General features: G+C 40.8%; 1 protein-coding gene across 1 annotated transcript in view; it reads left to right on the forward strand.

Annotated features, from left to right (window-relative positions):
* Positions 1 to 270: 270 nt before the first annotated feature.
* The window catches only part of ACSF2 (acyl-CoA synthetase family member 2), a 61,639-nt gene continuing 38,741 nt past the window's right edge, over positions 271 to 23,168 (forward strand). Inside the window, exons 1-9 of the mRNA XM_063293226.1 lie at positions 271 to 387; positions 8,497 to 8,692; positions 9,845 to 9,973; positions 12,140 to 12,193; positions 14,998 to 15,116; positions 16,714 to 16,876; positions 18,504 to 18,599; positions 19,158 to 19,306; positions 19,916 to 20,007. Coding sequence (XP_063149296.1) covers positions 290 to 387; positions 8,497 to 8,692; positions 9,845 to 9,973; positions 12,140 to 12,193; positions 14,998 to 15,116; positions 16,714 to 16,876; positions 18,504 to 18,599; positions 19,158 to 19,306; positions 19,916 to 20,007 — 1,096 coding nt within the window. The 5' untranslated portion in view covers positions 271 to 289. The remainder of the gene's footprint in view (positions 388 to 8,496; positions 8,693 to 9,844; positions 9,974 to 12,139; positions 12,194 to 14,997; positions 15,117 to 16,713; positions 16,877 to 18,503; positions 18,600 to 19,157; positions 19,307 to 19,915; positions 20,008 to 23,168) is intronic.

Here is a 23,168-nt window from a genome sequence, read left to right on the forward strand (position 1 = left end):
TCCCGAAGAAGGAAATCTCCGCCCACTTTCACTTTTCTCGCTGACGCGGCAGAGCGGAGCCAGAACCCGGCCAAGCAAGTGCACAAGTTCGGCGAGCGGAGCTGAGCGCCGCCCCTTCGCAGCGCGTCGCCTCCCGCTTTCTCCGCGCCACGGCTGCTGCTCCAGCCTCTTTCCCGGCCGGACTGAGGATTGCTGCGGGCGCCCAAAGTGAGGGCGGGGAACTGCCGGCTGCTGCTGCTGCTGCTGCTGCTGCTACATCTGCATCTATACTAGTCCGAAGGAGACCCACATGGCTACCGCTACCGCCTCGCTGAGAAGGGTCGCTCGGGAGCTTTTGGCCACGCTGGCGGCGACTCGAAGTGGCCACCGGGGCGTGCATCGATTCAGGTGCAGGGCCACAGGAAGAGGTCGCCGGGCCGTGGGCTCCTTGGAAGACCGAAGCGGCACCGTTCAGGGGCAAGGGGAGGGGGCGGGGGAGGTAGAAAGAGGGCAAGCCAAGCAGGGAGATGGGAGGGCAGATTTGGGAAAGGGCAACTGGAGTGTTTTGAGCGGTATTTTTGGGGTGGAGGGGCACCTGAATAGACGAAAGGAAACAGAATGCAAGACAGATAGCCTGACAGGATAGAATTGCTGGAGAGGTTGGGTGAAACAGCCTTGAGGAGCAGGGAGCAAACCGGGGGTGTTGAGGGGAGAAGTGCATTCAGGAAAAGGAAGAATGTCGTGACCTATTTTCGCACAGCACTGGCAATCCCCGGTAGCTGCCGAGGGGCTATTTAATTCAGCAGTAGGTTAGGCAATGCTCGAGGTATAGAACGAACAGCAAGTAGAATACAGGATTTTGAACTCAGTGGATCACCCCTTATGCACAACATTCATTTTGCCCCTTTTGCAGCCCTGTATCAGTTTGGTCATAAAAGGCAGATATATTCTCCTAGTTGACCACATCCAGGCAGCGGTCTGGGCAGCAGTACAAAAGTAGCTTCTCACTGCCTTCTGTTCGGGGATGATTATTTTTTTCAACTTCCCAATCTAGCCTGCAGTTTTGGGATGCCCTAGTGGTATTCCATTCAAGGGCTGCAATTCTGCTTCAGCTTCTTAGATCAGCCAAGTGCTGCCACCTAACTGGGCTGACTCATATTTGTCCAAACCGGTGTTTATAATTGAGCCTCTGGGACATGTAACTTTTCTGTTCATTCCCACATATAATAAAAAGTTTGTCTCCATTTTGTCCATATCCCACAACTGGTAGTGATTAGAACTATCTAAAATCGGATTCCTCATCTATTATGAACTATAATACTGAAAGGCTGAATTTAACAGTGAAGAGAGAACAAAAATAATTTAAAGGGAGAAATAAGCTGAAAAGTAGAAAGAAAAGTCGGTATAAGAATTTATCTTGCAGTCTTCCCAAGCCTGTTCTTTCTCTTCCTCTCTCTTTCCATCTCCCCCCCCCCACCACCACCTTTGTTTTCTTACGATTTTACCGATTTCATCTCTATGGTCCCAGCAGTGGATGGTGCTTTGAAACTCCCGTGTGCATTAGCAACAAACCACTTTTTTATAGCTGCAGGGCAGGCAGCTTGAGGCAGGATATTCTCCATGACCTTGAATTCTGTCTTCGTGTACATACAGCATTTTAGGGACAGATTGCTGCTGATTTCTCTAAGTGCTGTTTGAAATTACAGTGTCATGAAGTGACGAAATCTTGGTGCTGTGGAATGCAAGATAATTGCTTGGGTTTGGCTTGTGCTTCGTGCTAAGATATTACTGATGAAAGGCCACTCAACTTCTGGCCCAAAGAACAAGGGCAATATTTTATGGACTCAGTCCAGGATGCTCATTCAACAGGTGTCAAGGTGTAATTAAGGTCAGCCAAGCTAGATAAGGTATTCTTTATATCAGAGGTTCCTAAACTTTCTCAGCTTATGGCACCCTTAGTAATTTTTTCATGGCACCCCTAGGCTCATAGTTCATTTGAAGTCTGAGAGATGTCAAGTATCGCTGTGTTATCCCATGGCACCCCTGTGAATTTGCTGCAGCACCCTGGGGTGCCACAGTGCACACTTTGGGAACCACAGCTTTATACTCTTAATAATATACTTAATTCACTTCCTCCTCATTACAGTTCAAACTGCCACAAAAGTATAGTAACCAAATTATAAGGGTTACACAAACATTATACTTACTCAGAAACAGAACTGTGTCATAGGAAAAAAAATACAACTTTAGTATTTGTCTCTGTGAAGAAAATGGTGCATAGGTATCAGAGCTAAGTCTAATGAAAGATTAGAAGGACAGAACATAAAAGATTGCACTTGGATAACTCATAGAGAACCTTCAAGGAAGGGACTATAATCCTATTATAATTCCCAATCCCAATCTGTTAAACAGAATTTGGAAGCACTAAATTTTTGCTGCTGAAGATGGACAACTCATCCAAACATACTGACTTCTAGATAGCTAATGGAATTTATACTGATATATTGTATTCTGTGAGCTTAGTGTTATAACAAATTTTAATTTATGCAGTGGTTTGCTATTATTCTAATATATTCCTTCAAAGAAGCTAGAAAAACGTTTTAGCGCTGTTTAAAAGATAATGGGCTAATACATGAGTGACAAAAACCTACTACAAAGGTTATATAATGTTTGATCATTCTCCACATCAAAACCACACTCATGGTGGTTTTGCTAAAAGTTGCCCTTCCAGTTCCAAAGCGTTTAGTTTTCTATGTAAGAAAGATCCTATTGCAAATTACACACAGAGGATTACAAATAGATTATGATAATGTGTAGACTACATATAAAACATCACTCAGCAAGCTGTGACAATTTACTCAGTAAATTCTCATCTGGAAGCAGCTCTGTTGCAAAAGAAGGATTCTGTCCTGTACCTTTAAAAATTGTACAACAGAAGAAATATCAGCAGGTCCAGCTTTTCTCATCTATTAAAATTCTCTCTTCAGCACACCTTTAAAACTGCAGGAAGAACCCTGACCTAGTCCAGTTTTTACTCTCTCCTGAGAATGCCTGTTGATTTCCATACACTTGAGAAATTAAGAATGATAGGAGCACATTTAGTGAAATCCACCTTTCTTTAGAAAGAACAGTTTCCTTTTCCATCCCATGTTTTCATCATCTCCTACATGCAACTTTCCTTGGGTCTCCCTAGTTTAAAGCTTCAGTCTCTGTGCCAAGTCGAAGTACTGCCAGTTCCTAGTTGGTCCTTGAATCAAGGTCCCTATGGAAACTGGAAAAAAAGGGAATGCCAACCTCCCGGTATTTGCTTTGGGCCTGATATTGAAGGGATGCTGAATGTCTTCTGCAATCGGCAACTCTTGAAAATTTGTAGTTGCGTAGTTGGCCCCTTAAGGCAGAGCTATATTCACTAAGCTTTAACAGCGAGAGCTGGCTCTGTGGAATGGAAATAGGCTGCGGTATGCCCCTCCAATGTGGTAGACCACTCATCAATTACTTTGTGGCCTTATTGTTTGGTGAGGCTGCCCTAAGATTAGAAGGCAGGAGAATCTCCTGGATTTGATGACAAATTTCTTTATTCAGATAGAGCCAAGAGTACTGTGAGTGGACAGTACAGAACAGAACCAACTTCTAACTGACCAAGAGACAAAACTACATATACCAGCTGGTGGATGAGAGAGGAAGCAATAATTGAACTGGTGTTTTGAAGTTTCAGTTGCAACAGATATTTCAGGAATTGTAAATGAGTATGTCCAGACTTTCTTTTTATATGCACATCTGAAAGCTAACGACACACTTTCAAAAGTGCAGCTTGGAACTGCATTATGAACATCTAATTGTTCCTATATTCTAGGCACTGCAAAATGGAAATTACAAGTCAATCTTTTGTAGAAGTATATATGTGATGGAAGATGTTTCTGAAAGTTTTATTTGAACCAAAGAATTCAGCTAGATTCCTAAAGTTTATGGTGGCATTTCTCCCCAGTGAGCAGATCAATATATTATTATCACCTAATACTCAAGTATTCAAAATATTACTTATAGCCAAAAGAAGCAAACATGCTATTTTTTAAGCAGGATCTAGAAAGCTCCATTGTCCACTTCCTCCCCTCATTGAGGTTTATGGAGCACCAAGTTGATCAAATTGGGCAGATTAATTCCCTTAACAGCAAGTGCAGTAGACAAGTTGCCCACTAGGGGGAGAAAGGCTCTGTGATTTAATAGAGAGAGGAGAAGGGTGGGAATTACTAAATAAGGGTGTGCCTACATATGTCATCTAAACTTATGCAGGTCTGACTGGCAAGAGCTTCGTTTAGATCATTGCTCTCGGATTATCCCAGAAATCAATTAAAATAATCTCCGCTGCTTATTATTTTACTTACTTTCAGACTTGCAAGATTCTGTCAATGTAGTACTACAATAAAGTAGAATTAGCTCATCTGGTTGTGATTCCTATCTGGTTTACTCCAGAAGGCCAACGTCAGGCTTGCAAGTCTGAAAGCACAATTCTGCCCTGTCTCCTTCACAGCCTGAGAAACTAGGGAGGGTCCCTTCTGAGCTTCTTGCCCCACCCACTATCCAGCTGCAGGCTCTGCTGCCTCTTATCTGACTGTTCCCTTGGCAGCAACTCTTGGCCCCGTCTCCCAAGGTCTCCCTCACATTCCATTACTGTGAGTTTCACCGAGACAGAAATGGAACAATTCCCTTTTCCTTGAGAAGGATTATATTCCTTGAGAAGGATAATATATTGTACTCCCAAAGATTATGCTACTGTATTACATTTATTGTTAATGCCAAGTTTTAAGGACATAAAATCTTCAGTGATGTTGTTGAGTCTGAAGTGGGCTGAGGCAGTCTTTTTCACTGCAGGCGCTGTTTTCGCTAATCCCAAACCAAAAATGTACAACCAATACTCGGGGAGAGAGCAAGATCAACTGGGCAAAATATTGTATTACTTTCTTTGGGCTCCTGAGCCCAGGCCAATCCAGGTCTCTGAGAAATGCTTTGCTGAGATACTCAATTCCTTTACTTTGCCATAATTGACTGGAAAGAGTATGTTGTCCTTCTCTGTTTTCCTTGCTCCCTTTTGTGGACTCTTTCCCAATTCAGGAGGGGTGTCATGTTCCATCCCAACTACTACTGCATGATTGTGAAATGTGGTATTTGTTAGCAAGCATCCCACTCAAGCACAAAATGACAAGCACAAAATGTTTCTTCTCACTCTTTAGATTTCTTCTCTGTCTTCTGGGATTCAAAGGGGGTGGAAAAGGGGATATACAGACATTCCAGAAGATTGTGCAACATAGTCTTAGCAGATAACCGTGTTGTGTTAGTCCAAGGAACTGTGTATTTTAAAAAAATGTATTTTTAATTTCCATTAATTTCTATTTTATTTTTAATGTACATTTCAAAAATGTATCTGATGCTGATACAATTCAACTTTAAAGTGCCCTTAATTTTTGATACAATCTGTTGCCAGGATGCTTGTCTCATACAGCAACAGTGAAATCTCACCGTTCCTTGTCAAATAATGATTCATTATTTTGCCTTGTCATACCTGGATTGGCCTGAGCTCAGGAGCCCAAATAATATAGTATTTTGCCCAGTTGATCTTGCTCTCTCCCCGAGTATTGGTTGTACATTTTTGGTTTGGGATTAGCGAAAACAGCGCCTGCAGTGAAAAGGACTGCCTCAGCCCCACTTAAGACTCAACAACATCACTGAAGATTTTTATTCAAGCAAGACTATAGACTAGATCATTGCTTCTCAGTCTTAGCCACTTGAAGATGTGCGGACCTCAACTCCCAGAATTCCCCAGTCAGCATGCTGGACTAGATCTTATCATGCCATCTGCCTACAGATGTAGATAAGGTCTACATATTTCCATTGTTTAGCAATGACTAATTTTGCTGCTCGAAGCAGAAACTTACTGAGTTTTTTACTTTGCAGTTTCTTACTCTGGACATCAAATATATATAACTAGATTGGAGAGAGTTCAATTTTCTGTTTAGTTATGTATGACATGTCATTAAACACCTTTTCCCAAAAATATGTGAAAAAAATTAACGTTATTTTTTAAAAAAAAGATATATATCTATTTGCAATTTCCATCACTTTTTTATTTTGTAATATTGCATTAATTTGATACTAGAAAAAACATGGCACCGTTTCATCTAATTGTTGTACTTCTTGTTCTGAATTGTAAGGTATTGAGTTTTTATAAAAACTTTTATTCTATAAAAACCTTACTTTCTCTGTGGTTTCAGTTATATGGCTCCATCTTTAGTAAAATTTGGATATGTTATCAGCAGAATTAGAGGTGAGATGCCTGGAATAAGTGCCCTTGTTGGCTGATAAATATGCTCTATAGCCAAATTTAAATTTCTGTAAAACATATTTGTTGAACATTCCTTCTATACAGTTGAAGGCTTTTCATTAATCTAAAAAGCATATGGTTAAAGAAACTAGATTTCTTTTACAGAAACAGAGAATGTCTAATAGCTTCCTCATAGGGCTAGATATATTCATATTCATATTCATTTGTTGGAGGGGGTGATAGGCCACTAGAAGACTTGCTATGTCACAATTGGGCAGTGTTTCTCAACCTTAGCAACTTTAAGGTATGGCTGGGGAATTCTGGGAGCTGTCCATATACCTTAAAGTTGCCAAAGTTGAGAAACACTGCAATAGGGTGTTGAATTACTGCACTTTTAGTCCATGCTGGCATGCCACAATGAAAAGCTTAACTTGCACACCTTGTAAAACTCTTACCTTCCTCCGTTATTACTACATTACCCACTCCATCTAGCTACTTTACACATTCCTCTTTGTTTGTGTCTCAGATTTAGCACCTCCCTTGAGACCCAGCAAGGAACGCAAGTGCTGTTGCCTGCTGTACTTGCAGTCAGATAAGAGTTTTATTATGTAATTGCCATGTTTTATTGATGGACTTTTCCATATTTGCTTACCCACTGCATTTTCCTACTTTTCTTCTTATCACAAAAATACATTTGACTGGCTTTTCACTGATAACTTCTAAAGCGGTGCTTCTCAATTTTGGCAACCAAGATGTGTGGACTTCAACTCCCAGAATTTTGGGAGTTGAAGTCCATATATCTTAAAGTTGCCAAGGTTGAGAAACATTGTTCTAAGCCATCATTTTTGAATGGTCTTGGTTGTGAACCCTGTAAAAACATATAGTGGGTCCAAGCCAAGAACCTTTTCTCTCTAGTATTGCCACCATAGCTTGTTGGAATAGTGGTAAACTCGCCTGGCTGGCCAACAAAACCCATTGTCCTCGTTGGTGGGAGAATATTTTGAGGATCCTAATTAGCTGATGGAAATTCAGTGGCACGTGTTTTATAAGAATCTACAAATGACTGATCAAGGCTGCACTGTTTCACCAAAAGAGGAGGGTAAATGCAATATAGTCTATACCTGTAGTTCTGTGTCAACTTAAGCAGGAAAAACTGATTGATTTGTGGTACACAAAGGATTTGAATAAAACTGTTTAAATAACAGGTTAAGGATAAACTAAGGCTGGGGGAATCACAGTATTCCAGAACCAATGCAAACTGCCAGAAGATAGACCCATACTGAGTTGCCTAGCAATCCAGTGCTTTCTGTTATCAACCTTGGTATATTATTCATTTTTATCTCCTTCAAATAATTTGGATTGCCATTTGCTTAAGGATTAGGTATTAGATAGGAAAACCGTGCATGGTTTTTTTGTTTTTGAGATATATAAACTATGTTTGCCTTGTACTGTTGTCTTTAGTCTAGGATAAATGTGGTTTCCTAATGTTGCTTTAAATTTTGCCTCCCTAGTTTTCACTCTACTAATTTATATTATGGGTGAACTATGATTTATATCTAAACAATGCAAACAGATAATGTTCTTTGAATACATCAGGGTGAGAAACCGTGGGGCCCACAGGACAAATGGGGCCATGACCCCATTTTGCCAAACTCAAAACATGTCCAACATTTGCCACTAAAATTTAGCAGCACAATTGCCTACCTTATTTTGCTGCAAAAGTGTATTAGAACTATAAGCCTCATTCTTAAAAAAATCCTTGGCCATCCTAATGTCACTGTGTCACTAGAAATACACCTTTGGCTCTCATACAAAAGCAGCGAAATATTATCATTTATTAAGAACTGAAACAGCTTAGAATTGCTGATAACTAAAGAAATTAATGTCAGTTAGAATGTCTAATTGCTCATGGACATTTAGTTGTGAGATGTATAGCCATGTGCAAATTATCTTGTTGATGAAGGCAAAGATGTCAAAAATGGTCTCAGTGTTCAAAGGCTAATTGTTTGAAGGGAAAATCATACACAGAATTGCAGTGAAAATAACTGATGGAACAATATTGTAGGAGCACCTTGCATAGCTTCTCATATTTCCATTGGTTAGTTTGCAGTAGTTCTGTTGCTCTCATGCGCTAATTCTCTGTTTTCTTCCCAGTGTGAATGATTTTGCCTCTTATAACTTCTTTCTTGTTGCCTTTACAGTGCTCTACCACTTAATGTGCCCCCTGCCACACCCTTAGGAAACAAAAGCTATCTGAATGGGACTTCAGACATTCCACTTATCTCCAAAACTTTGGATCAGTGCCTGGAGGAAACCACCCACCGGTATCCTGAACGAGAAGCCGTGGTATTCTCAGCCGAAGGGATCAGAAAGACTTTTTCTCAGTTTAAGCAAGATGTAGGTAGCTGATCACTTTTTGACAATTTGTCATTCAGTAAAGGTAATTTGTAAATAAAATAATTAAAATCAGGTTAGAAGGAGTAAATAAAGGTAAGTGATAGGTTAAGCTTGCTGTGTTTTAAAGTGGAATGGAAAAATAAATCATAGAATAAAATGATTAGAGAAACTGTCCACAGTGCTAGGGAAATGCATTTTAAAATGGTACAGGAGTTCTAGCCTTTTGGAAACTGCAGTCTGAAATGCTGTTCTTACATGTTCTCTGATAGTTTCTGCCCGTCCAGTGTGATCAAGCAGAGTGGGCATTCTGTAGGTCCCTTCAGTCAAAGAATGTACTCTCAGGACCTAGACAGGCCACCATCTCTGTTGCAGCACCTGCCCTCTGGGAGAGCGTCCTCCCAGAGATCTCTATGGCTCCGACCCTACAGCTGTTCTAGAAGATCTTAAAAACATGTCTCTGATCCCAGACCTGGGGTTAGGGTGGATGCTGAGCCTTTGTTAGTTTTTGCTGGTTTGGAGTATGTTTGGTGGTTTCACTCTTCTGGGCATGCATGCTTTTTGGTTGCTTCATTTTATTTTTCCTTGTAGGTATTGTAAGCCACTCAGAGTCTTTGGGTAATCGAACAGTATCTAAATTGAAAAATAAATAAATCCATAAATTTCTGGATTGGTTGCCCAAGTATACTAAGATTAAGAACTGAAAGCAGAATGTGGATGTAAACCTTGATGAGATTTCAGTTAAAATAAGGTTCTCTCTGTACATATTAAATGACTAAATTAATATTTCAGTCCCGCTCTTAATCCTATCAAAGATCTAAACACTGTGGTAAAAGCTCTGATAAGGCAAAAAAGGGGCATTATGATTTCAAATCATGTCCATCTTCCTTGTGTTGCACGTTTTCTATCTGAACATGGACCCTACAACATTTTCTGGCATTCAAAAACATAAGAATGCTGGAGATTTCCATTAATTGACCTTTCGAATGTGGAGTATGAATGCAGGATAAACAGCTGGTTTCATTTCTTTAAACACTTAGAGTAGGCCCTTCACTGTCTTCAGTTCATAGCACTGAGCATTCCTTTCCTATATGCTGTTATTCCCTACCTGTGTAGTTCAGTTTGCTGAGACTATGGTTCTTCTGAAAATTGTAGGTGGAACAGGCTGCCTCCGGGCTTCTGGCCCTTGGTTTGAGAAAGGGAGATCGACTAGGAATATGGAGTCCTAACAATTATGAATGGGTTTTAATGCAATTTGCTACAGCCCAGGCAGGGATCATTCTGGTAAGTTCAACTCTTTTGTACACAGGTGGGCTGGATGGGAGGTTAAGCCTGACTCCCTGTAAGGATGTCAAGCTAGAGAAGGGACCGTGTGGATTTCAACAATATTCATCATGCATCAGGTGTAACAATGTTTGCATAAGGTTTAGAAATCATTGCATTTGCTATATAGTTGAAAATGATCTAGTTTCTTGGTACAGAATTCTGTCAGCTAAAGAGGTCCTTTTTGACCAATGTACACTGGCTCAAAAAAAGGGGCAATTTAACCAGCTTGCCCAAGCACACATATAGGCCATGGATAATTTCTCTAGGGTAGGAAAGCACAATGTCCCCTATTCACCTTCAACCCAGTAGGAACATTGTTACACCTGATGCATGATGAATATTATTGAAATCCACCCATCATCTTCTATGCAATAAAAGTAGCCTTCTCTGACTTTTGCCAGCTGTCAATGGCAATGCTGTACAGGTTGCTTGGTGTACTTCATTTCATTGTAGGCAAATCCCTCCACTCCTGCTGGCTACTGTGCCCTTTGTCAAGGAACCGCCTTCCCCCTTCTCACTGCTTGCTGCCCTCCATGGCCATTATTTATTTATTTTTGCAGCTCCCTGATAGAACAGTGAAATGATTCTCCTCCCCCGCCCCCTTAAGGTTAAACTGATTTCCCACTTCTAGTCTGTGGCATCTTGGACAAGATGGCAGATGCAACTGACAGTCAAAGTCCCACCTCTCTTTTCTTAGGAGTTGTGCATGCAACTCATAAAGAAGAGGGAGGGCTTTAATTACATGGCCATAGCCACCATCTTGACTTTGTTGAATTCCCCCCCCTCCGCCCCTTGTGGATGCTCCTCTCCTAAGCCAAGTGATAGGAAACATGGTAAAACTATGATGTTTTCTTCTTTTTTATCTTTTAAGCTAGTCCAGAAAAGATAAAGCAGTAGTGGACCCCACCAATTGGGGCTGTGGTAAATGAGGTCCAGGTAGACATCAGGCTAAAGCAGAGGAAAGGGCTGAAATCTGGAAAAAGATTTCTTAAGCTGCTTTGTTTCTAGCCAGTTCACACCCAGGTGACAAGCAGCTAAAGGCTACAATGTGGAAAAGTCCTAAAACTGATTTCATGTATGTTCCTCTTCCTTGCTATTGTTGAGCAGATGTGAAAGACAAAAAGACAATTTTAATACGCTTATGCCAGATTTTTTGAAAAATCAATAGGCGGCCGGGCAGAAAAGTGAATTGCATTGCAACAACTCTGTGAGTTTGTGTTACTTGTGTACCCTAGTAACACAAGTACACAGATTTTATTTTAAAAACATTTTATATCTTTCACCTCCTACCTTGAGGTGAAATTGGCAAGAATGCTTGCCTCATAGTAGAAGATGATAGCTTTAAGCTGCTCAGGACACAGATCCTGAGGCTAAATAATGTGGACAGGAGGACTGCACACCTGAACATGGTACACTGTATTTGCACAATATTATTGGCCACATTACATCGGTTACCACAGAGGACTTACTTCACAGAATCATAGAACACAAGAGTTGAAAAGGACCTCAGATACCACTAAGTGCTACAAGCCATCCAGGGCAGGAATCCAGGAGTTCTCCTCCTCCATCTCCTCCTCCTAGCTGGTATATTAGGGTAACTTTTCCACTATGGGAAGCAGAACTGGAGCAATGATTATGCATATAGATAAAGCAAAAGATTCCCAAGTGAGAAGAAAAGTACTGTAAAGTGAGTGGGATTTATGTTGCTAATTTACCTTCACGATTCTCCCAAACCAATCTTACCATGAGATGTTTGACCTCTCGGCCCTTGTTATTACTGGGCTGGATAGAGAGTGGCATTCAGGGGAGCTCCGGATAAAGGCATGGGGAACCAACCTGCACTTATTCTAATTTCCTCCTGCAATCTCCTCTTCCTCCTAGCAACTCTTCCAAGGTTTGGGAAGCCACCCAGGGTGGTACTGTACTGGGAGTGAACTGTAGAGAAAAGCTGGACTTGGGGAGGATCTTCTCCCCACATGTTTCCTCCACCAGAGAGCTTTTGCTGGATCTTGTTGCCTTTTGTGAATAGAAAGGGTCCTTTCATTTGCTGAACTGGCAATCTGGGTCTTACCCGCTGTCTCCTAAGATACCAGCAGACTGACTTTGCCATTGCTGCATTTCCAGGTATCTGTGAACCCAGCATATCAGTCCCACGAGTTGGAGTTTGTCCTGAAGAAGGTATGAAAGACGGGTTACATCATCTCTACTTAATTTCACCCATAGCATTGTTTACAGCATTTCCTGTTCTGGAAACAGAATACCTGAGAACTATCATTATCTCAAGCATTCTATTTCCAGAACAGTTTGGGGAAAAGGACAGGAAGAAAAGCAACTATTTCAGTCATATGGGGACAGGTGGAAGCATTTGAAGCTTTTTAGTTAGGCAGTGGGAAACCCATTTCTCTACCTCCTACAGCACTGGCACTCACCGTGAATGATTGTAGAGTTGGCAATAATTAATCAGGATACTTAAGCGGAATGCCCATTTTACAGCTAGTGCAGTTGTGAACATCAGGTGCTGGGAGTACTCAACGGAGAGCAGTGTCACTCTCACAACTTCCCTATGAACCTCAGGCTAGCAGTTCTTAAATCCAGAACACCTGATTTAATGCTTCTCTGCTCAGCTCCAACTAAGCGGTTCTTTTATTCTTAGAATCTTTGTGCCGGTTAACTATAAGCAAAGAATGATTTCATCTTTGCAAGTGCCAGTCCTCTGACACCAGCCCACAAAAAGAGTCTAGTGGCTCTCCATGGAAAACCTCTGTTACTGTTTGATTTAGAAAAATAAGGAGCATCAAACAATAAAGAAGAGTAGTATTGAAATGCAAGCAAAGTCTCTATTGTATCAAATGTTAATGTTTACTGCTAAATGTGCCATCAACTCATTTCTAGGGATGTGTAATGAGCCAAAATAAACTCAGGTGTTTAACATGGGAGTCAGGTGCTTCTCTCAACATTTCCTAATAATACACACCAGAGCTGGGCAACCCATGACCCTGGATCATAAAAAGTATAGCCGATGGAGTCAAGTGACACCGCACCCATTTTTCCCACTGGCCATTTTTCCCACCAGACTGCTTGCTTCCTGCTTCAGTTAGACTACTACTGTGCAGGGAGGCCATCCCTAACTATGTCATTCAGCTTTCTTATCCTTAATGATCAGGGATTAAAACTGTTAAATGGCTTGTAAATAAAATTAAAACTGCTAGGATTAAGAGGCCCTTGGGACTTGCCTGTCCTGTTTAGTTTTCCATCTAAATGACTGTAACCCATTTCCTACTCGTAGTTTAAAGGGACATCCTAATGTCAGGGCATCTCCGAATTTTCCCCAGTGTCCACAGCATTGACCCTAACCCAGTCTGCTAGTGGGGTTTGCAGAGTTGCTGTTTCAGCTTCATAATTCCATTCATTTGTTCGTTTAGGGTTCCCTCCTTCCGCTCCCTTCATTTTCCTCATCGTTGGTTTGCTAGCAATTCTAATGACTAACTGCCAGTTCCACTTCCTCTTTTCCCCCCTTTTTTAATCTCTTACTGTTAATTAAACATTTAGTAACATTGTATCTCTAAAATCAAACCATTCAGTCATCAAAACCTAAAATCGAGAATTCAGCCACTTTCTCAGTGCTGAAAAGTAGGAAACATAAATGGCATTAAGATCTGGAATGCAGATTAGATTTGACAGGTTTTGTGACTGTTTCTACTTTCTGTGGTGCTGGAGGAAAGCAATAGAATTAGCAACATATGGCTGCTAGGCACAGCAGCAAAACTTGCTGTTACTTTTGCAGTCCAAAAAGTACTTTTGTACTGTAGTCTCTTTTGCAGAGAGATGCCTGCTGACCAATTTAACTTTGGAAGGTGCAAACCCTTTGATCTTTGACTGTAAGCTTACACAGCAGTTCATTTCATTGAATTCATTGGGACTTATTTCAAAGGAACCATGAGCTTTTTAGGACAAAATCTGAGCATACACATTGGACAGTGAGTCCCATTCAAGACTGGCCCTACCCCAGAGGCAAACTAGATCATCCCTGACCATGCCAAATCTCTAAGAATACCTACCTCAGACTTATATTTAGAGCGGGAAAAGAACAACCAGCATTTGGGATGGAATGAAAATGCACAGGCTCTGGATTCATGTAGTTTAAGGGTTGTTGTTTGCAACACATCCCATCCAGTGCATTGGAACAGGAAATCCAATTCCACCTCCTCCCACCACCACCAGAACTGGTAAACTGTACATGCCCTTACATGGGAATAATCCTATTGGCCTGAATAGGACTTACTTCTGAGTAGGTTTCCATAGGTCTGCATTCTAGAAATAAAATCTTACTGGATGATGGGAAAGAATTCTTACAAAGTGGAAGGTTCTTGTTCTTTTAATATGTACAACAGTAATGCTTTCTTCTCTTCAATGTTTTCCTTGTCTCATGACCTAAATATTCTGTGCACTTTTGTGTATAGCACACAGCATGACTGCCCTTTATATGGGCCAATCTGCTTGAATTTGGTGGTAGAGACGGGCCTCCTGAGTTCCAGGGGATTGCACACCATGAACTAAGTGATCCTCCCGGATCAAGGGTTCTCTGCTTTAATTAACATTTTAATTAATATTTCAAGAAAGCCATCTTGCCCAATAAATCAAACCTTGGTCTATTTAAGATAGCAGTCTATGTTGAGAAGCAGCAGCTCTCCACTGTTTCAGAAAGTGGCTCTACTAGAAGATGCCAGAAACTGAACATTGCTACTGTTAAACACCAGCATACAAGTGGTAAGCTCAGGGAAAGACTCATGCGTGTTGAACGGCAAGGTTCTATGTGGCTTTCCCACAATTTAGTGTGTGAATGCTGCACTATCTCCAGTGAATCTTGAGAGGGAATTCTCTTCACTGTTTTCTGTGCAGTGTGTTGTATAGGCTGATTTGCAAGGCATTTTCTTTCTTCTTTCTTCTTTCTTCTTTCTTCTTTCTTATGTGTATCTCTCTAGGTTGGCTGCAAAGCACTTGTGTTCCCCACACAGTTTAAAACTCAGAAATACTATGAGATCTTGAAAAATGTATGCCCAGAATTGGAACATTCTAATCCAGGAGCACTGAAGAACAAAAAGTAAGTTTATATATTGTGCCTTGGACTGTTGTTCCATTCCAGCATTTAGCAGTCTGAGGGAGATTGATGCTGCTGCCTACTCCCTGGAGCATGTGCACTATCAAGCTTCAAACAGTTCTGTCTCTGGTTTGTGTGATGTATTATGCAAATCAGAGAGCCAGGCTTGTTTCAAGCCAAAGAGAGAAGCCTATACCATAGTTTCTTTCTTGTTTGTGAGGCTTTAGTTCAGGATATAAAAACTTTGGACTCACACATACCCAATACCACAATGTGTGTTTGTGTTGTGGTTGGTTTTGTTTTTATGGCATAGTGTGTTGTGTGATCCTAGTCTATAACTTTACATTTAACTGTGGCCCTCCACAGGACCAGCCTCAATATTTACATGAATGTACGCTATGTGCTTTCTGCTAGATCACTTTTCAATTGAATTATGATTGAAAGTAAATTTTAAATACTTCAAAAATGCTTAATGTATATAATAAGCAAAACAATATTCATTTTCTGCAATTTTTTTCTTGAACATTTTTTCTTGATCTAGTAATGGGCAAAGGTCATAAATATGTATGCAATCCTGGCTCAGTCAGTACCTCTCATATACATTATAATGGAACAGTGTATTCATTAACTGGTTTGGCACTGATAGACGTTTGCATGGCCAATCCTTTGACCTTGGGAATATTCTTTTTCTCCTGGAATGATTCCAGGAGGATAAAGACTATTATCACAGTTACTTACCAGTCTCTTATGGGTTTATTAGACATATATTTTCATAAAGCCAAACAGATCTAGTGACAGGTCTGAGGTGGAATTTTGTAATAGCCAAATATCACTTTGGTCTTCATGGTCATATGAATATGGATATGTTTTAACCTTGTCTTCTTCCTGCCCTCACCCCTCCAGTAGGAAATGCAAATTTCTGTGCATGGGCAACCAGTTAGTTCTGCCAAGGAAGGTTAAAAGGGCATTCTCTTTGTATATTCTACAAAGGTGTGTGGCATGCACAAACATTGCAATCCCAGACAGTATTTTTTTTTAAAAAATTCTCAGTCTTCAGATATAGAGAGATAGAAGAAACCTGACAAAACTTTCAGGTTTATTCCAGTCTCTTCTCTAATAATCCAAACTGCTGCCCGCTCCAATTTGGTGTATCTCTCAACATTCTTAAGGAGGGTGTCTTCAGTAGAAAAGTATTGCAATAGGATATTGTATGTTATTCAAACAACATTGATGATTTTTTTTGAAAAAAACAGCATTAGTTGTCATTTTACACTACCAACAATCCATATGGGATTTTACAAAAAAAACAAAAACAAAAAAATCCAGAACACTCAGCTTTCTGAAGAACTTGCTTTTGGCTCTGAATTCCTAATCTTTTGATTGCCCTACAAATAATAGAAAACTTATTTTCTCCATAAGGGGAAATCATAATTCAAAATTCATTCTGGCAAATAAGTCATTGTTAACAGGAAAAGTTTCCCGTTGCTGTATATTTGATGTGACCTATAGTTTGAGGACCCATTCCTTGAGCTTGTGTTTACACTAGGAGAGGTTGAACTCCCTTTTGTCATGCAAGTGCCTTGGTGTTCCTTTGTGTCAGTCTGCCAGAGCTTTCTGTTCTAATCTGTGTGGATGCCAAGCTCCCTGGCACTTTCTCCATGCACGAAGTGATGCAAGCTGGAGAGAGCAGCCACAAGAAGATGCTACAGGAGACACAGAAGATGCTGATCTGCAAAGAGCCAATTAACATTCAGTTTACTTCAGTAAGTATCAACCCTTTTTCCAGTATTCAGAAAAAATCAGTCCATGATGATCAGAGATGGGCCAAGCAGAATAAGTTGGTACTTAGAATTTACTGCAAAGGGTTGTCTGTATTGACTTTTTGCCATATGGCTCTTAACAAAAACGTAGTTGCTATATATTAAGGCTGTGCAAACCCTCTGAAAGGGGCATTTTGGAACATGCAGGAGCCTTGTTCTGTGTGTGTGTGTGTGTGTATGTGTGTCTGTGTATGTATACACACACACACACACACTGTATACATATACCTTGTCTTTCAGAATCTAAAATGTTACAGCTTCTGAATTAATGGAACTGACCATGTGGCTATATTAACTTCCAAAATATTTGTCAGTAGAGAAAGGGAAGAAAAAGATCTACGTAAAAGTATACACAAACTTTAAAAATCGTAAGCCATGAATGTTTCAGTGCCTATTTGCTTTTTGTTTTTTTTTGTTCCCTACATCTTTATGGTTATATTTTACTTAGATCATTACATGCTAGGAACATTGGACCATGTAGTTGTTGGGAACCGAACCTAATACCTTCTCCAAGCAGAGCATGTGCTATGCCAGCTAGAAATTTCTGCTTGAAATTTGGAAACATTTCCCCAATGCCTCTTATTCTGAAGTCCAAAAGTAATTTAAAAGTAGGGGACCATTCCATGTGATATAATTTTAGAATAATGCCCTAGTATTTGAAGAGAACGTAGAAAACTTATTAACTTGATCAGCAGAGAATCCCAACCACATAAAAGAAGAATTTCTAGCTAAAAAGTCAAGACTTGAGACCCAAAGATTGCAATCCTGATCAATTTTTGGAAACCGCTAAGTCCTACCTGACAGAGCCTATACAGGTAGTCCTCACTTAACAACCATTCATTTAGTGGTGGTTCAGACTTACAGCAATGCTGAAAAAAACAACTTATGACCACTCCTCACACTTACGGCCATTGCAGCATCCCTGTGGCCACGCGATCATGATTTGGGTGCTTGGCAACTGGTTCACAACTATGACTGCTGCTCCATCCTGTGATCATAGGATTGCCATTTTTGACCTTACTGGCGGCTTCTTGCAAGCAAAATCAGTGGGGGACCATGTGATTTGCTTAACAATCATGTGGTTTGCTTAACACCCGCAGTGATTTGTTTAACAACGGCTGCAAAGAACATCGTAAAAGTGGGTCAGATTTGCTTAATGACCGCTTCGCTTAGCAACTGAAATTCTGGTCCCAATTGTGGTTGTTAAGTGACAACTACCTGTACTTGGTTTCATGTATCTGTGCCTCCTTCCTGCCTCTTTGAGGATTAAAATTGCCATCTTCTGTCCATTCCTTTTTGGAACTAGATCTGCTTGCCCTCTGTTCTTTCCTTTTTCTACTCAGTCCTCTTTGGATGGTCTTTACTCCTTTCCTTCCTAATAGTTGTTTGGGCTGCAGTGTGACTCTTCCTATCTTTCTGAAACTTAGCTTAATCTTGTATAACTAGAGTTTTTCTGAGTTGGGAGATCATTGTAGCATTCCACTTTAAAGCCACTGATCACTTACTTACAACTTTTATAATGTGCTAGGATGAGGTCCTAAGTAATAAACCAGCTCTCTCTTTCCTTCAGGGAACAACAGGTAGCCCCAAAGGAGCAACGCTTTCCCACTACAACATAGTGAATAATGCAAACTTCATTGGTATAAGGCTGGGAATAAATGAGGAGGTAAGTCTTCTCTGCCTATTCTTTATGTTCAGAATGGAAGCTCTTCAAATGCCATCTCGACCGATAGAGAACTTTTCATGATCGTATCAAATGATGCATCATTTTTCTCTTGGTTTAAAAAAAAAACCAGAGTCAATGTGTCACAGTTTTCAAGATCTTTCTTACCAATTTGAGCATTGGCAACTTAGGCGTTCTTCAAAGAGAGGATCAATCATATGTTTTGCCATCAAATTCTAGAAGGCTAGGCCTTCTTACACACTACCAGCTGTGAACGTTTTATAGGATATTCCTGTCCTGTAAAAGTTTCTGACTGCTTAATTCGTATACTGGAATTCTTTTCTAAAAATGAGACTGATATTCCCTGGAAGGCTAGGAACTGAAGAAGTCCACCCTGCCCTGCTCCATCCTCCAGTCACTGTCCCATTCATGTAACTCCAGTGCTCTCTCCCCTAAATCTCCAGCAGGGATTCTTCTTGCATCTGGGATAAAAAGTTATAAACGTGATGAAGGCTTGTACTGGAAGATGACTCACTCCTGTCTTGTTTGGTCTGACCCTAGGAATCTCGCTGTTGTCTTCCAGTCCCCCTCTACCACTGCCTGGGATCTGTGGGGGGCTGTATGGTGATGGCTATTCATGGCACCTCCCTTGTCTTCCCATGTCTCAGCTTTGATTCCAAAGCCACTCTGAAAGCCCTAGACCACGAAAAGTAAGAATCTGGGTGAAGCTCTGTTCTGGGAAAAGTTCACTGTGTATTAATATCAGTGTTATTAATATTAGAGTAAAAATTAATACTACCCTTACTTCAGACCAGTGTTTCTCAACCTTGGCAACTTTAAGATGGGTGGACTTCAACTCCCAGAATTCTCCAGCCAACATTGGAGTTGAAGTCCACCCATCTTAAAGTTGCCAAGGTTGAAGAATGCTGCTATTGACCATTGCTGCCCTGTGTGCCCCCCTCCCCACTTTGAACTCTGTTCACCTCTTTTGAGACAGAGCTGGAGTCTCTTGGTCTCATCCTTGTGTGGATGAACTAGATAATGCATGCAGGCATGTATTGGATACCTCTTTCTGCTTTCCCTTCCCTAAAACATGAATATTGATTTGAAACTCATGCCAATTACATGACATCAGTTCTTTAAAATTAAAAAGTAGGACCTGAAATGCATGCCCCATTTGAGTACCCATTTTCATTTTCTATAGGAAAACAGTTTCCCTTGATTACCAAGGAAGGATACTTAGCCCTGTAGCTAAATTTGATTGGAAAACCCAGTTGCATTTATTTCATCAACTTGTAATTCTTTGTCTTTCTTTGAAGGTGTACCCATGTGCATGGCACCCCAACAATGTTCATAGATATGCTAGGCCAGCCTGACTTTGCCAGGCACGACCTCTCAAATCTTCGGGGAGGTGAGTCAAAGAACCTGAATGTTGAAAAGCAAATAATCAATGCTTTTTAATCCATTAATAACTTAAATTTAAATAAATGTATTTGCATATTACCCACAGATTTATTTGCTGTTACAAAAACGTATCTATGTATGTGTATGTATATGTATGTGTTCTATCTATATCTATCTATCTATCTATCTATCTATCTATCTATCTATCTATCTATCTATCTATCTATCTATCTATCTTCCTTTATAAGTTGCCAAAAGAAATTAGAAATGGCATACAGTTTAATAATATGGTCACAGTAATTCATGAAAGAATAATACTTGCTATGGATCTACATGTGTTGCCTATTTGCTTTGGAGCCCATGTCAGGTTATCTGTGTTGAAATAAATGTTATTATTAATAATACATAAAAACAAAAGAAATGACCAGATATAATTAGAAAACATTTTTTTACTATTCTTTATTATTTGTGTCATTTTAACTGATTTCTTGTGTTTACAACAACCCCCAATGTGGGGAACAATTTAGAAATATTGTACGATGGGCTAAAAAACAGATGGTTAAGTAACTTGCTAAAAGCCATTAACAGGTTGAAAGCTATAATAAGACAAAACAGCTCTAATCAGACCAAATACCTGAAGGAAAAAAGATTTCTTAAGATGATGATGATGCCATAAAGATGTAATACTTGGCACCAGCCTTAACTGAACTGAGAAGAAATGACCTCTTGGGTTTCTCATAGCAAACCCCAAGGAGATGCCATATTCAGAAGACCTTCCTATTATATCTTAGTTGAAGGACAGGCACATAAGTAAGCTCCTTCAGATATGTAGGTCTGAAACTTTATAGGACTTTGTATGTCATTACAAATACCTGAACTGATCTCAATAGCAAAGCAACTCCTAATGCAATATTTTCAGAATAATTGCAATATGTAGATTTTCCCCGGTTAGCAGCCCACTGGCAGCATTTTACATTAACTGCAGCTTCCAAACTAGCTTCAAAAGTAGACCAAAACTCAGTACTAATCCAGTCTTCAAGTTGCAGAGTAGCTAGGTGATCCCTATCCTGAAATGGGTAGACATGATAAACCAGCCATGACTGGGAAACATATTCCTTGCAATGGAGGACGTGTGTTTAATATTCATTTTGCATTTCTGAATGCATCCAAGTAGCCTCAGATAAATCAATCAATAAATAAACATATGTGACTTTAATTTATAGTGTCAAAAATTCAAATTTACCCTCCTCAATTATGGACCCAATCATTTAACAAACTGAAGATTTTAATTTATTATTTATTTGTTTGCTTGCTTGTTCAATTTCTATGGCTGTCCATCTCAGACAGGTGACTGTCCTAACAGTCAGAAATCACACTGAGACGAGGAGTAGGTCTCTAGTGTTTATTACTGCTACATTAAACAGAATCCTAACAAACTGAAGAAGCGTGGGAAAAACCCAGACAGATAAACCCCGAAAGCTAAGGCGGGTCTGATTTGTGTCTCTTTGAATGGCTGCTCAACTCCTCACTACTACGCATGCGTTTTTCCCCCTGGATAGAGGCCCCCTCCTGCTCGCCATCAGTACTCATGACAGTGACTCTAGGCAGTGAAAAATCATAAAATCAATTAAAACCAAGTACAAACATAATACAGAAATAAATGTATATAGCAGCTGAGAAAAATTATAAGCACAAATGTCAGTATAACCAGGAAACAGGGCCCTTGGGGCCTCAGGCCCAGGCACATGACCAGGTCTTCAAGATCTCATGAAAGGGCAACAGGGTTGGGGCCATCCTAATCTCTGGAGGGAGAATGTTCCAGAGGGCGGGTGCTACGGCAGAGAAGGCACATCTCCTAGTGCCCACCAGCCAACATTCCTTGGCTGATGGGACCCGCAGCATGCCCAACCTGCCAAACCGAATTGGACAGGTAGAAACAACTGGGAAAAGAGGGTCCCTCAGGTAACCTGGACCCAAGCTATGAAGGGCTTTAAAGGTGACAACCAGTACTTTGAATTGCACCTGGAAACACACTGTCAACCAAGGCAGCTTCCAAAGCAGTGGTGTTATATGTGCCAAATAGTCGACACCATTTACAACCCATGCAGCTGCCTTCTGTACCAGCTGAAGCTTCTGAATGCTCTTCAAGGGCAGTCCTATGCAGAACGCATTGCAGTAATCCAGATGAGAGGTCACAAGGGCATGAGTGATGGTGAGCAAAGCCTCCTGGTCCAGGAATGGGTGCAACTGGCACACAACTCGAAGGTGTGCAAAGGCCGTCTTAGCCACGGCTGCCACCTGCTTTTCTAACAGGAGCTCTGAGTCTAAGACGACCCCCAGATTGCTCACCGGGTCCATCTGGGACAGTGCCACCCCATCCAGGACCAAAGGTGGAAAAACCTTGTCACCAGAAGGCCCAAATACCCAAAGCCACTCAGTCTTGCTTGGGTTGAGTTGAGGCCCATCATACCCCATCCAGGCCCTGGGACAGGACATACCTCCAGGCACTGGGACAGGACATCCACAGCATCACTCAGGTGGTCTGGGGTAGAGATATAAAGCTGGGTATCATCAGCATATTGATGATACCTCACCCCAAACCGTTGTATCACCTCACCCAATGGCCTCATGTAGCTGTTAAATGAGAGAGGAGAGAAGACCGAGCCCTGGGGCACCCCCTGAAGTAGGGGCCGCAGGCTGGATCTCTCCCTCCCATCAACATTGACTGGAACTGACCCTGGAGGAAGGAGGAAAACCAGTGCAACATAGTGCCACCCACCCCCAACTCCTGAACCCGGTCCAGAAGGATACCATGGTCGATGGTATCGAAGGCCACTGAGAGGTCAAGAAGAGCAAGGATGAATGCACTGCCCCCATCCTGCTCCCACCACAGGTCATCCAAGGGTGCAATCAGTGCTGTCTCAGTCCCATAACTCGGCTTGAACCCTGACTGAAAGGGGTTAATTATTGATAAAGTTATTAAAAGGAGTTAATTATAAATTATTGATTATCGATTATTGATAAAGTTGTTAAAAGGAGTTAAAGTTGTTGAAAGGGGTTAATTATTGATCAAGTTGTTCAGCCTTTGCTTAAACTCCTCAGACATGAATTTTGCTAAATCCCCATATGTGAAGGCATTTAGTGAACTAAACTCTTACTTGTTAGCCT

The sequence above is a fragment of the Candoia aspera genome, chromosome 2 (assembly GCF_035149785.1).
Source record: "Candoia aspera isolate rCanAsp1 chromosome 2, rCanAsp1.hap2, whole genome shotgun sequence".
NCBI classification, from domain to species: Eukaryota; Metazoa; Chordata; class Lepidosauria; order Squamata; family Boidae; genus Candoia; species Candoia aspera.